The sequence below is a fragment of the Neovison vison genome, chromosome 8 (assembly GCF_020171115.1).
Source record: "Neovison vison isolate M4711 chromosome 8, ASM_NN_V1, whole genome shotgun sequence".
Classification (NCBI taxonomy): Eukaryota; Metazoa; Chordata; class Mammalia; order Carnivora; family Mustelidae; genus Neogale; species Neogale vison.
The window spans coordinates 25,999,039-26,013,046 of record NC_058098.1 but is presented as its reverse complement, the minus strand read 5'-3'; the positions used below and the strand labels follow the sequence as shown (position 1 = coordinate 26,013,046).

Below are 14,008 nucleotides of genomic sequence, written 5' to 3'. Positions count from 1 at the left end.
ACCCCCCAAACCCTAATATATTGTAATTATAGACAGTTCTGAAGTCAGTCGGCCTAAAAAAACTTTTTTTACCATTTAAACTATTTTTTAATTGACACATAACACTATGTAAGGTGTACAGTACAACAGTTTGCTGTGTGTATATATGGTGAAATGATCACAGTGGTAAGTTTAGTTAACATTCATTACCGCACATAGTTACATGCTTTTTTTTCTTGTGATGAAAACATTTAAGACCTAATCTCTTAGCAGTGCATCTGCCTAAGTTTGTATCTCAGGCTCACGCCGCTGGGCTTTGTGACTTTGGACACCTCCCTTGACCTCTGCGAATCTGTTTTCTCATTTGAGAACTCGATAAGCAGCACCCCCACGTCGCGGGGCCGAGAAGGCAGGTGCAGTGAGCAGGCATCCGTGATGGTCTGAGCTCTGTGCTGGCCAGTTGCAAGTGCTCTGTGGGCTGGAAGCTGCAGGGAACATGTGGCCAGCCAGCACCTGGCAGCTGCTGCTCTCCTGTGAACCCCGGCTAAGACCGATCTTCTCCTGTAGAGAGCGAGGGAGTATGCTGTCAGAAAGGCCAAGGGAAGAGGGAACCTCATCAAGCCTCATCTGCCCTGAGTACCAGTCTGGGATGGGGGCCGGGGCCCTGGGACCCTGGCCATCAGCCGCCCTGTCTCTCTTCTCCCTCTCCCTCCACAGTCGTGGCCATGCTTGGGATGCTGTCGCCCTCCAGCCGGGGAGCTCTCATGACCACGGCCTGCTTCCTCTTCATGTTCATGGGGTAGGTGTGTCTGAGTGAACTCCAGGGCTTGCCCAGGCAGCCTGCCCTTGAACTAACAAATCTCCCTGGTGTGGCTCCCTACCATTCCCCCACAGGGTGTTCGGTGGATTTGCTGCTGGCCGGCTGTACCGTACTCTGAAAGGCCATCGGTGGAAGAAAGGAGCCTTCTGTGTAAGCATCCTAACCTCCTCCCAGTGTTGGTGTGGAGCTGAGAAGCTTCTTCCTGGGCTTCTCAGCAGTGTGGTTGGTCTGTGGTGGGGTTTAGGATCAGAGGTATAGAGGACCAGAGGATTGGGGGGTGGTTCATACACCCAAGGGGAGGGAATGTGCTGCATTCCCACCACAAGCACCCTGGGACCTCTGAGGGCCCTTGCTGCTGCATCCATAAGAAGAGGGGATTGAATTTCGGTGATTTTTAGCCTATGTTGTTTGTTGGCTAAAATAAGAGAAGAAATAGGAGATTCAGAATAACAGGATTTGACACCAAGCCTTGGTGTCAGAGTTTAAAGCCAAAAACTGATCAGCAGAGCTGCTGGGAGGACACCCTGCCCAGTGGAGTAGAGAGAACTACCTGCCCAGAGCAGAAGCAGCCAGGCCCAGGTTGCTTTCAGCTTGTCTTCATACTTTGGTGCCTCCATTTCCTCTTCAGGGAGGACAGCTTCTGTCCTTCTCTGTCCTCCTGGTGGTCGGGAGAGTTTCTGGCAGCAGAAAAGACCACAGAAACTGGCAGAAGCCTGGGACTTGACCCTACCTCCCAGGGAGCCATGACCCTGACCCTGTCCCAGACAAGGAGGCCCCTAAAGCCACGGGAAACCCTTGTGTCAGACTGGAAGAAGTCTTCCAGAAGACTGGAAGACCCTTTAGGAGTGGTCCTGAAACCATTCCCACTCTGTTGAAAGCCCCAGGGGAGCCCAGGCTATTTCAGCTCCGGCTGCCACAACCCTGGCACAAAGTCCTCATAGAAGAGCTGCAAAGGTGGCTTTTCTGGAAGAAGCAAAAAAAGGCCCTGAATTGTTGATGCATCGGGCATCTTCAGGCACACAAGAGCCAGGGATCTACAGAGGTGTGGAACCCAGGCAATACCCTATACAGCTCTTCCCTGGGAGGCCTCCCACAGGTACCCCAGGACCTCCCTCCGCAGGCCCCATGCCACACCCTGCCTCTCTGCCCCACACCTCCTCCTTGCTTCTGGTGGTGGCAGCGTTCACCGGGAGCCCCAGGCCAGACCGCTGGGTTGCTTCCTTGCCTCCTACTCCCCTTCTGCCCGCTGCCTCTCAGACGACAGGTGTTGAGGGTTTGCCTTCCAAATGGTCCATGAATTTCCTCCCCGCTGCAGCTCTGGCTCTAGAACTCTTGCCCAGGTTTTGGGCATTTTTGCCTCTCGCCTAGACCCTAGGTGTCCCTGGTGTCCCTGCAAGATTCTTACCCTTCCCTGGTGCTCTGGGCATTGCTGTGGCCCACAGTGATGCGGACCCCTCACTGCTCGTCTCTCCTCTGGCCTCTGTCTTCCCCTCTGTATGGACACCCCGTTCCCTCACTCCCCTTACCTCATCCTTTACGTCTTAGCGTCACCCTCTAGAAGCCGTCTCCCCTCCTCCCCCCATTCTGACTTCTGTGTCCTCCTTGGCACCCCAGAGGAGCCTAGGTAGAGCCTCATGCCTACAAGTAGTGCCATGGAGGTGGGTCTCCATCTGTGGCTCTGTCTGCCTCACTGGAACTCTTCTCCTGTTCTCACTCATTGTGCTGTGTGGACAGCATGATGTCCAGTCTATAAATTCCTGCTAGGAGGGCCGACAGACGCCCTGCTAGACACAGCAGAGTAAAGCAGGACCGTGCAGGCAGGGAGGAAATGACATTTGAGCTGGGCCTTGAAGAGAAGGGTTTCAGATGGACCGAAGCAGCCAGCAGGGCAGCCTGAGGTTCTGCAATCTCCTAGATCCCAGTCCTGGCTCTGACCTTTTTCAGTTTCCCCATCTCTCCAGTGGGGGATGGTCACACCTACCCTTCAGGGGTTTTGTGGATGGAAGGAGACTGCACAGAAGGCCCTAGACACAGCATTAGCACTCAGGCAGCAGATACCCTGAGACGGTGCTCACTCTGCCTGCACCGGCCCAGGGACAGCGACATGCAGGAGCCGCAGCCAGTTACTGGGTGTGGGAGAGCTGTGGGCAAAAGGTGAAGTTGGCGTTGGAGGCCGAGTGCCAGCTTGCAGGGACCCTCAGGCATCGTGGTCAGTGGCCCTCCTGGATGCTCAGGCAGCCCTAGCAGTGAAGGAAGCTCCTGTAGGTCTGGGGCTTCGGTTCTGTGTGCCTGGGCCCCAGCCGAAGAGATTGACTGGACAGAATATAGCTCAGTGGGTGGGGGCTTGGCCTCTGGGCTCAGACTGCTTGTGTTTGAGCCCCTGATTCTTCCTTAACTGTGAAGTTGGAGTGTGTATTAACACTGCTGGACCTCAGTGTCCTCTTCTTTTTTTTTAAGATTTTATTTATTTACTTGAGGGAAAGCAAGGGCACAGAGGGAGACAGAGAAGCAGACTCCCCAAGGAGCCCAATTTGAGGCTCCATCACAGGACCCTGGGATCATGACCTGAGCCAAAGTCAGACGTCAAACTGACTGAGCCACCCAGGGGCCCCAGTGTCCTCTTCTTTAAAAGGGAATAATGAGGGGCCTCTGGCTGGCTCAGTTGTTAAGCATCTGCTTTCGGCTCAGGTCATGATCCCGGTATCCCGGGATCAAGCCCTGCATCAGGCTCCCTGCTTAGTGAGGAGCCTGCTTCTCCTTCTCCTACTCCCCCAGCTTCTGTTCCCTCTCTCATTGTGTCTATCTATCTCAAATAAATAAAATCTTTTTTAAAAAAATTTTTTAATAAATAAATGAAAGCAAATAATGATAATCCTTTCCATCTGGCCCATAGGATTAGGTGAGCTGATATGTGTGGAGGCCAGCACCCTCCACCCCTAAGACAGTTCAGGCTTACCCACCACTCTAGGCAGTTTTTGTTGGGATCCACATATACTTGTTTTGTAAAAGCTTTATTGATTCATTCCCATTCAACAAATGTTTATTGAGCAGCTACTGAGTTCTAAATGCTGGGTGTACATCAGCAGATAGGAACGGGGTAGGGACAACAACACTCTCCTTCCAAGGAGCTCACAGTCTCTGGGGGCAGCAGGCCTTGGCCAGGTAACAGTACATAATCAGAATGGGATGAGGGCAAGGAATGGGCAGTTCAGGGGATGCTTTCTGGAAGGAATTACCCTGGAGCTGGATCCTGATGGGCAAGGAGGGTTGAGAGCCTCTAGTCTGGGAGCCCCACTGGAACAGGTGGCAGCACCCCAGCCTGGTCTCCCTTGCTTCCAGACGGCAACACTCTACCCCGGTGTGGTTTTTGGCATCTGCTTCGTTTTGAATTGCTTCATCTGGGGAAAGCACTCATCAGGAGCAGTAAGTAAGGGGGTACCAGCTGTGCTGGGTCCCACTCTGGGAGGTCACTTCCTGCTGTTCTCTTCCCTTTTTTGAGTCCCCGGAGTTCTGTTCCCAGCCCCAGGGCCTGAGGGCTCCCTGGGGTTTCCCCCTCCCTGCCCATCCAGCTGCCCGTGCCCCGGCCCTGGCCTTCTTGTGCACTTTTGCAGAGAGCTGGCCAAAGCTCACTTCTCTAAAGGGAGATTTCCACAGACCAGGGGCCAGCTGGGGAATCTCCCTTGGCCTGAGCCAAGGGAAAGCTGCCTGGTGTGAGTTTATTAGGTCGGTATCCCAAACAGGGCTCTCCTCCTCTTGTCCCTGCCCCTTGGATCCAGTCCCCACAAGTTGTCCTGCCTTCAGTGCAGGGATCCTGCCTGCCCCAGTCATTGCCTGCAGCTGCCCAAGACTCACTGAGTAGGACTGTGAGCTCGGTGGGGGGTGGGGAGATGGGTTTTCCATCCGCTCCCTCAATCCCTGGCAGGGCTGCAGGGGAGGTGGGGCAGGCCTTTGCCCTGGAGCCTTAGCGGGTAGAGGCACTCCCCTCACTGCAGGTGCCCATTTGTTAGAGGTCTTCTGGGGTGCGAGAGGACAGGCTTCTTTGCAGCAGTCTGGGAAGTCGCCCTCAGAAAAGACAGTCATGCTCTTCTTCTCACTTCCTCTTTTCTGCCTGTTGTTCCTTCTCTCTCTCAACATTTTCTTCCCAGTTACCAACCACTCATGATAAATACTCATGGGAGAAATTTTGGAAAGTACAGAGAAGTTGATGTAATCTGTAATCTTAACGATGTGTCCACATCATTAGTATATTTTTGCAGTCTTTTAAGCGATATTTAAAATAGAATGATGAAATTTTAAATTTATAATGAAATAGCAAACATTTATATCATGCTTGCATTGGAGTAAGTACTGTTCTAAACACTTTGCCCATATTAATTCGCTTCTTCCAGTTTTCATGATTCTTGTAAAAACAATACTGAAATGAACAGGAAAAGAAGCAAATGAAAAGTCAGTTCTAACCCCTACCTCCCCACTGAGGAAGTATTGTTAACTTCTGGCCACAGCCCTCTGTAGACACATAAACATATAAATATTGGGGTGGTTCTCTTAAAATGGAGTCTTTTTTTTTTTTTTAAGATTTTATTTATTTATTTGACAGACAGAGATCACAAGTAGGCAGAGAGGCAGGCAGAGAGAGACGGAGAAGCAGGTTCCCTGCGGAGCAGAGAGCCTAATGCGGGGCTCGATCCCAGGGCCAAGATCATGATCCGAGCGGAAGGCAGAGGCTTAACCCACTGAGTCACCCAGGCACTCCTTAAAATGGAGTCTTATACATACAGTTTTGTAACCAGCTTTCTTTTTTTACTTTATAGTATATTTATGATGTATTATTTTAACAAAACTGGGAACATACGATTTGTACACTTGTGTTTTTGCCCTTTTGTCTCCAGTTCACATACCACCTAATTCTCCTTCATTCTGGCCTCATCTCCCCCTCATGTTCTTGGTCCTTCTTTGTTCTTTCTCTACTTCCTCCCTGGCTGACAAGCTCGTCTGGGATGCCGTGGTTCCTTCTCCACCTCATAGCCCAAATGGTCCTCCATCTGCCCTCCACTTTTCCCCAGGGCTGACTCAGTCCCAGGAGGTTCTGGCCAGGAACCTTGAAGGGGGTGGGGGGTGTCTGCAGGACCTTCCCCACCATGGTGGCCCTCCTTCTTTGGGACCCAATGGGTCCCTCTCCCCCCTGCACAACCCTGGGCCTTATAGGGGGTGGCTCATGGCGCTGTGCCCGCAGGTGCCCTTCCCCACCATGGTGGCCCTGCTGTGCATGTGGTTTGGGATCTCCCTGCCCCTTGTCTACCTGGGGTACTACTTCGGCTTCCGCAAGCAGCCGTATGACAACCCCGTGCGCACCAACCAGATTCCCCGGCAGATCCCTGAACAGCGATGGTACATGAACCGGTTTGTCGGGTGAGTCTCCAGCAGGGGCAAGGCCGATGCTGCCCTCAGCCATTTCCTTGGGAGGACATGGAACGGGTCCCCTCCCCCGGGGTTGCTGTGACTGATGTTCAGCAGCTTCAGCAGGCTCTAGTAGACTTCATGAAAGTTTAACTTCACTCCAGGTTCAAGAGGACCAAGTTGTAGCCAGACTTGGTGTTGGCATAGGAACCGGGACAGGGAAGGAAGGGGTGGAAGAACGCAGGTGAGGCAGGTTAAGACCATCACTCAGTTAGGCAACTTACCTACCTCTCTGTACCTCAGTTTCCCCATCAATAAAATGGGGAGGATGGTGCCCACCTTGCCACCCTCTCAGGAGGCTGTATGGTACGAAAGCATGCCAGGGAGCTAGAACCACCACAGCTGTCTGCGCTGTGGCCTGGGTCTCCTGGCGGCGTTAACCCTCCCCTTGTGCTGCAGCATTCTCATGGCCGGGATCCTGCCCTTCGGTGCCATGTTCATCGAGCTTTTCTTCATCTTCAGTGTGAGTACCGCTTCTCCCCAGGGCTGGGTCAGCCCACAGGGTTGGTGGGGACGCTCCCCTGCCCCTGCACACACAGCCTCCCCTTTCCCGTGCATTAGCCTCATCCCTGTCCCTCTGCTCATGTGCTCTGCCTCTTACCACCCGTGAGATTTCAGACGGGCCCTTTCGCCTCTCGGGGTCCCCACTCATCACCCCAAAATGGGACTAACAGTCCCGCCCCTCGGGATGGCTTGGAAGGAAACATGAGATAGGCCACATGTGTGGGGTCTGGTGTAGGAAGTAGGAGCTGCTTCAGTAGCCTTGCAGCCAGACTCCACCGTCGTTCATCCTGCAGCCTCTGCTTTGAGTTCCAGGTCCCCACACATCTTGGTCTGCTACTCAGAATGCAGGAAAGTGAGGGGAATGATTCCTAATTCTCTAGATCACCGTGAGGCTGGAGTGGGAATTTCCAGAAGAGGCACATGCTTGGCATTCAGGCAGTACTTGTTAAATAGTGGCTGTCGTGATGATGCTGACCCCTGTCCAGCCCTGCCAAGGTGGAAGTTGGCAGAAGCGCTTCTCAAAGACACCTATGCCTGCTGACCTGGCTCAGTGGCCTGCCCCACCCAGCCCTGCCTAAGAAAGGGTCAGAGGATGGGTTGGCTGCCTGCCCCCTCACCCCAGGAGGCCACCTTACTCTGTTCAGCGAATGAATCACCAGCCTCTCTTGGCTTCCCCACCTAAATGGCCACACTTTCATAGACTTATATTTGGAAATGCACGTAAAGCATGTGGCGCCTCACCTAGCATGCAGGAGGCTGCCCTGGTGGTGGCCGCTGTGTGATTTTGATTGGGGCGGGATTCATTGTTTTCCACAAGCTGTTGAGTTCAGGCTGGGGCCCACCCACTGCAGGGTCACCCATGCCCCAGCCGCTCCCTAAGAACAGCCTGGCTCACCCAGAGAAAGGGCCCGTCAGAGCCACATGCCAGGCCCACAGGCCCCAGTGATATCATGATGGTGCCCTGCCCTGGTGGCAGCTGGTGTGGTAGTCATAACTGCGGGGTGGTTTTCTGAGAGCAGGCAGTGTATGCTGCATGAAGGCAGGCCAAGCTGAAGGCCAGCTGTGATGTGTCCACAGGCCATCTGGGAGAATCAGTTCTATTACCTTTTTGGCTTCCTGTTCCTTGTCTTCATCATCCTGGTGGTGTCGTGTTCACAAATCAGCATCGTCATGGTGTACTTCCAGCTCTGTGCAGAGGTGAGGGGAGTGGGGCCGGGATTTGGGGGTGAGGAGAGCTGGGGCCTGCATTGAATGGGTCATTGAGGCTGCCTGGGTTTCCCAGGTGGGCCTCCTTTTTCTGGCTATGAGCTCTTGGGCAAGTACATCACTTCATTTTGCTAAGCCTCACTTTATTCAGCTGTACACTGGAGTTGATCCCTACCTCACAGCATAGTCACTTGCAGTAGTCACAGCAACATGAGAGAAGGCGGTAGATTGTCAGTACAAAGTCCACTCCAGTAGTGGCTTCTCCAGTAGCTGATGCAGATTGGGTGGCCTTCCCTCCCTCTGGGCACTAGCTCTTGGCAGGGCCCCGTGATACGGGCTCTGGGACACACAGCTGGTGCTGAAACCCTGGCTTCTCCGTTAGTAGCTGTGGTTGGGCAGTTGCATAACCTCTCTGTGCCTTCCATCCCTCATCATGTGACACGGCAGCAATAGGGCCTGACGGGCCTACTACAAGGAGTGAATGAGCTGATTCACGTAGAGCGCTTAGAATGGTGCCTGGCACGTCGTGAGCATTTGCTCAGGAAATGTTAGTTGTTCTTTTGCTGTGGCCCTCGGTGATTTTTTTTTTAATCGAGATCTCATTTATGAACAGTAGAGTTTATCCTTTTTAGTCTCCGTCTCCTGTATGCATTTTTAGAAATGCATACAGTTGTGTAACCACGATCACAGTCCAGATATAAAACATTCCCATCACCCCAAATATTACTGTTCTCGCCTAAGGTCTTTAGCTCCTCAGGCAACCATGAACCTTCAGGAAGAGATTACACCTGGAGAAAATGACTCTGCTTTTTTTCCTCTTCAGGATTACCGCTGGTGGTGGAGGAATTTCCTAGTCTCCGGGGGATCTGCGTTCTACGTCCTCGTCTATGCCATCTTTTATTTTGTTAACAAGGTACTGCCCTGTGTGAGGAGGCCCCCAGCCCTCTCAGGGCAGGCTGGGGGAGAGGAGGGTGCTGGGGAAAAACCAAAGTGTCTGAGTCTCTCGTGCCAAGAGCGGGGAGAACCAAAGCCATTTTGTTCTAGAGCATGCATCTTTTTAGGAAAGAGAGGATCCGTGTTGTGTGTGTTTTGAGGGACAAAAGCCTTATGATAAAGGACAGTGAGAATACTGCAGCAAAACCTATGAGATACAGCCAAAGCAGAACTTAAAGATCTCTCACCTTACAGTGCTTGCTATTCATAAGAAATGAGAGAGACTGGAAATGTCGTACATTCCTTGGGTTAGGAAAAAGAGCAATAACATGAAAGAACAAAGAAAGTAGATGAGAAGGAGTTCATAAAGACAGAAGCAAAAAGTACTGAAAGCACCTTTAGCACCTTTAGGAACTCCGGTATACCCACAGAGCTCGCTGCCCCCAAGAGCCGAGTGAGTAAGAATACAGCACTCCCCGCTCGCCACGCTCGTTGTGGTAGGTTCACACGTGACACGTAAGCCACGTGAGCCCCTGAGAGGAGTATAGGTTCGCTGTGGTGGACCCCTCCCTCCCAGGGGTGCCACTGAAGATGGTCTCCCCCGCTGTGCTTCGGGTCTCCAGAACCCAAAGAGAGGCGGTCCTCTGTTTGCGGCCAGGCTGTGTTCCCAAACCAGAGTCACGGGCCAGTTGGTGGGAGCTTGCGGTGCCCTCTCGCAAAACGGTCAGGTTAGAAAGGACAGTGCAGGTCATCCCGAGGTGGTGCTCCAGCCCTGCTTCCGGTTTGCTGACTGTGCCCCTGTTCTCCAGCCGTCCCAGCAAGGGATCGCGGAGCTCAGCAGTCAGCAAACTTGAGCCCGTGTGCTGGTGGGCCTGTTTCTGTAAATGAGGTGTGGCTGGAACACAAACATGCTCGTTCATTTACATACATCTGCGGCTGCTCTCACACGTTAGTGGCAGCCTAGCGTGGTTGTGACAGAGGCCACATGGCCGACAAAACCTGAACTCTGTATAATCTGGCCCTTTGAGAAAAAGTTCGCTGACCCGTGCTCTGGCACATCCAGTGACAGGAGATACCCCCTCCTGGCACGCTCCTGCGCTTTGGCTAGCTCCTGTCGTTATAGAGGTCTTCCTTGATTCACACTGAAACCCACCCCGCTGTCACTTCTATCTTTAGGTCATAGTCTCAGTCCTAGAATCAACCAGAAAAAATCTAATTTCCCTCCTCTATAACCCATATTCATCAGAACTCTTGAGTAAAAAGCGACTAAAACTGAATGTCAGCTGGCTTAAGCAAAAAGAGAAGGTATGGACTGGTATACCTGGAAAGTTGAAGAAGCCGGAGTTCCAGCTTTAGGCATGGTTAAATCCAGCATTTCAAAGGGTGTTGGATGTGTGTTTTCTTGGCTTTAATCTGCATGCAGGACCTTGCCTCAGAGTGGAAAGATGCCGGGGCAGCCCTAGAGTCTTCTTTTTCCAACCTCACAGCCCTAGAGCTAGAAGAACATTCTTCCTCTACTGTCAGGTGATCAGTCCCAGGGAAGCTGCTCAGACCAGGTTACACGCCATCCCGCACTGTTACTCAGGTCCAACGGGATGGTCTGCTCTCATCAGCTACCCAGCATAGGTGTTGTATTAAAGCTGACAGCCCCAACAGGACCGCAGAGCAGGGAGTAGGTACCCCAAAACCTCAGGAAGATGGAAGATGGGAGATAGTGTTGAGCAAAGAAAACCTACCTGCATGGCCTCCGGTATTGCCCCCCAGGGTCCTCTCACAACCTCCTGTCCTTCCTCCTCCCTGTGCCCAGTCTTTCCTCTCTGTTCTAAAAACCTCCACCCCGTGTCCCAGAGCCTGACTGTAAAATGACAGCCTTGGCCTCTGGGATTCTAAGAGCCTTTCTGGCCATGCCTGTTTGCCTTGTCCCTTCCCAGTTTCACCCCTGGATTTACCACTGCCCTGTCCCCTACCTCCCTCACCCCTTCTCCAGCCCTGAGAAAGCTTGTGAAATGGGAGGGTTGAGCCTGAAAACATGGCCTTCATCTCCTGGCTTGAGGATATTTGACCTTGGGGAGAAGGTCTTTATTGATTTCCTCTGAGCTCCTGACATTTGTGACCATGTGTCTGTCCACGAGCCCTGGCATAGTCCCCACTCGGGCCCTGGTGTGCCCAGCACATCTTAAGACCATGGTTCCAGCCTCGCTCCAGTTAGCCCAGCAAACACCAGCACAGCCCAGGTCCTGGTGTCTCTGCCAAGCCGCTACCCTTGACAGAGCAGTCCCATGTGCTCCCAGATGCAACCCCTGGGAGATGTTATCAAAAGTGATGGAAGTGTTCTCAGGAGGCGAGGACTGTAGGCTGCCTTACGGTGGCTCTCTGCTCCTTAAGCTGGGAGCCTTGGATGCCTCTCTCCTCTCTCCTCCCTCCCCTCCCTGGTTGCCGCTCCAGCCCTCCAGGAATGTCGCTGTGCTGTTCTGGGGATTGTGGAGGGTAAAGAAGTGATACAGCTGTGGCCCTTCCTGCCTAAGGCCTTCTGGCCCCGGCCCCTGGAGTCCCTCCTCCCCCCGCCCCATTTCCCAGTGAGCTCCCAGGCCTGTCTCCAGGAAGAGTCCTGTACCCTGCTCCCTGCACAGGGCAGAAATGGACCGAGTCAGTGGAATTGGGTCCTGGACCTCCCCCAGCCCTCCAGCCCCAGTCTGAAATCCCATGTCCTTCTGCTTCCTAGTTGGGTAACTGTGGGTGTGGTTAGACCCAGCTGTGCCCCATCTTCCATGGGGGTCACGAGCACTGGAAGCTACGCGTGGGCCCGGGTGCCGACGAAGGCTTGCCGTGGCCGTGAGCTCCGGCGGCCCCTCACTGCCCACTGGGAGTGAGCCCCTTCCCCTTCCCAGGCGTTAGCTTCGCCAAAAGATCAGTGAGAAGGTCGGGGCGGGGGCACCCCTGGTGGCCATGGTAGGCTGGCACTAAGTGTCCCCCCCACACCCCTTTCTCTCTCCACTCGTGCCCCAGCTGGACATCGTTGAGTTCATCCCCTCTCTCCTGTACTTCGGCTACACGGCCCTCATGGTCCTGTCCTTCTGGCTTCTCACGGGCACCATCGGCTTCTACGCAGCCTACATGTTTGTCCGCAAGATCTACGCTGCTGTGAAGATAGACTGATGGGGTGGACGTGGCCAGGCCCCCTCCATCCATGGACAGGAAGCCACTCTCTGCGTGGGGAACTGCAGGCACGCCAATAAAATAACTCGTGCTCGTTTGGAATAGAACTCCTGGCACGGTGTTCCTGGATCCCGGGGCTGCGTGGGCGCGGGAGGGCCTGTAGATAACTCTTGGACTTTCCTTCATCATTTTATTCCAGTTCTGTGGGGGATGAGTTTTTTGTGGGTGGTTTTTTCTTCAGTGCTAAGAAAGTTCCCTCCAGCAGGAACTCTCAGACCTGTTTATTCAGGTTTATTTTTTTGGTTGGGGGTTTTCTCCTTAGTTTTTTTAACACATGGATCCAGGATGGATAAATCACCAAGACACTGGGTTTTGGTCACTGTCTCCACCTCAGTTCCTCAGGCTGTTGGCCACCCCACGATTAACTGGAAGAGGAAATGCCTGGCCTTCTGGGGCTTCGGTGAGGTTCCCGAGCCTCTCATGGCCCGTGCTCGCCATTGATGCCACGACAAAGCACAGCTCTGGCCCGGACACGCATCCTCAGTGCCAACCAGCCTCTACCAGCCCTGCCCCTCACTCTTCTCTCTCCCCCAGCCCCCTCCCTGGGTGGCCCAAGGCAGGGCTTCCAGCCAGGCCTCCAGGTCGACCAAGTCTTGGTTGCTCCAAGGAAAATCCCTTGGAAGTGCTCGGGGCCACGTGCCCCAGGACAGCAGGACTCACCCCTGCTCAGAGCAATGGGAGTTGGCTGGACCAGAGAAGAGACTTGCAGTGAACTATTCGTGCCAAGAAACCCTGGGTCCAGGGCCAAGTATTCACAGAGTCAAGCCAAGCATCCACGTGTCTGTCTGGAATGAGGGTCCTCACCCCTCAGGATTGCTCCCCAGTACTTTCCTCGGGGGGGTTGCTGCTCTTTGCAGAGTTTGCTGGTGGCGGGCCCTCTCCTCTCCCGCTTCCAGGGCAGAGCAAGGCTGGGAGACCCCACATGCCCTCCTCCAGGTGGTTGGGGAGAGGCGTTCTCCCCCTGACGTCCCCTAGCCTCAGTGCTCACACCCAGCTCTAGCCAGTCCTGTCCCCTCCACCTCCCATTGGATTCTTGTCTCCTTTGGGAGACATCCAGAAAACCGCTCGTGGGAAGGGAGATAAAAGGTCTGTTCTGTCGCTCTGTCCCCAATTCCCAGGAATAGGCAAGGAGCCAAGTTAGAAAGGGAGCTAAGGTGGCAAGCCTGACGCCTCTGGTCGGTGCCCATCCCCCTGCCCACCCTATGCATGTCCCAGACATTTGTTCTGAAGTTGCAAAGACCAGACCCACCCTGGGATTATCCTTGCTTCGGCCCCTTCGATACTCCCGCCACGAGACAAAGCTCAGGATGCTGGCTAAGCTAGGAACACACCCCACCCCCTTAACACCCTGCACCCCAACTCCATATTCCCCCCAGCAACCCCCACCCCCTCCACCAATCAATCCAGTGAACTTCTCAACCTTGCTCTCAGTGACTCCGTATTGCCAGGCGGTGTCCACCAAGAATCGGGTTGGAGAAAAGGGAACCCAAACAGCAGAGAACGATATCGCAGGCTTTTCACTCAAATCTCGGGTTTTTTCCCTCAGAGATTTCTTTTGGGGGGGAATAGGGAAATGGACTCCTCACCAAGGGTTCAAACATCATCAACTTTTCTGACTTTTTTAATCATCGTCATTATTATTTTTAATTAAAAGATGCCTGTATGCCTTTTTTTGGTCCAATTGTAAATAAATATGCCATTGTCCTGTTGTCATGTCTCCGGAATCTCTTGCAAGGGTTAGGAGCCTGAGGTGAGACAATTTCCCCAAACAGGTTGCGCCAAGGGGTTTTCCTCAAAACTCATTCTCCAGTCAAGTTTTCTAGGGCTCCGCCACTGTCGTTCCCCTGTGTGGTACACATCCAGAACCTCTCCCATCTGCCCAGTCCCTCTCTC

General features: G+C 53.4%; 1 protein-coding gene across 1 annotated transcript in view; it reads left to right on the top strand.

Moving 5' to 3' along the window:
* The window catches only part of TM9SF4 (transmembrane 9 superfamily member 4), a 47,865-nt gene extending 34,041 nt beyond the window's left edge, over positions 1-13,824 (top strand). The window contains exons 11-18 of the mRNA XM_044263264.1: positions 697-778; positions 874-949; positions 4,139-4,222; positions 6,033-6,208; positions 6,656-6,719; positions 7,838-7,957; positions 8,790-8,879; positions 11,906-13,824. Coding sequence (XP_044119199.1) covers positions 697-778; positions 874-949; positions 4,139-4,222; positions 6,033-6,208; positions 6,656-6,719; positions 7,838-7,957; positions 8,790-8,879; positions 11,906-12,055 — 842 coding nt within the window. The 3' untranslated portion in view covers positions 12,056-13,824. The remainder of the gene's footprint in view (positions 1-696; positions 779-873; positions 950-4,138; positions 4,223-6,032; positions 6,209-6,655; positions 6,720-7,837; positions 7,958-8,789; positions 8,880-11,905) is intronic.
* The last annotated feature ends 184 nt before the right edge of the window (positions 13,825-14,008 follow it).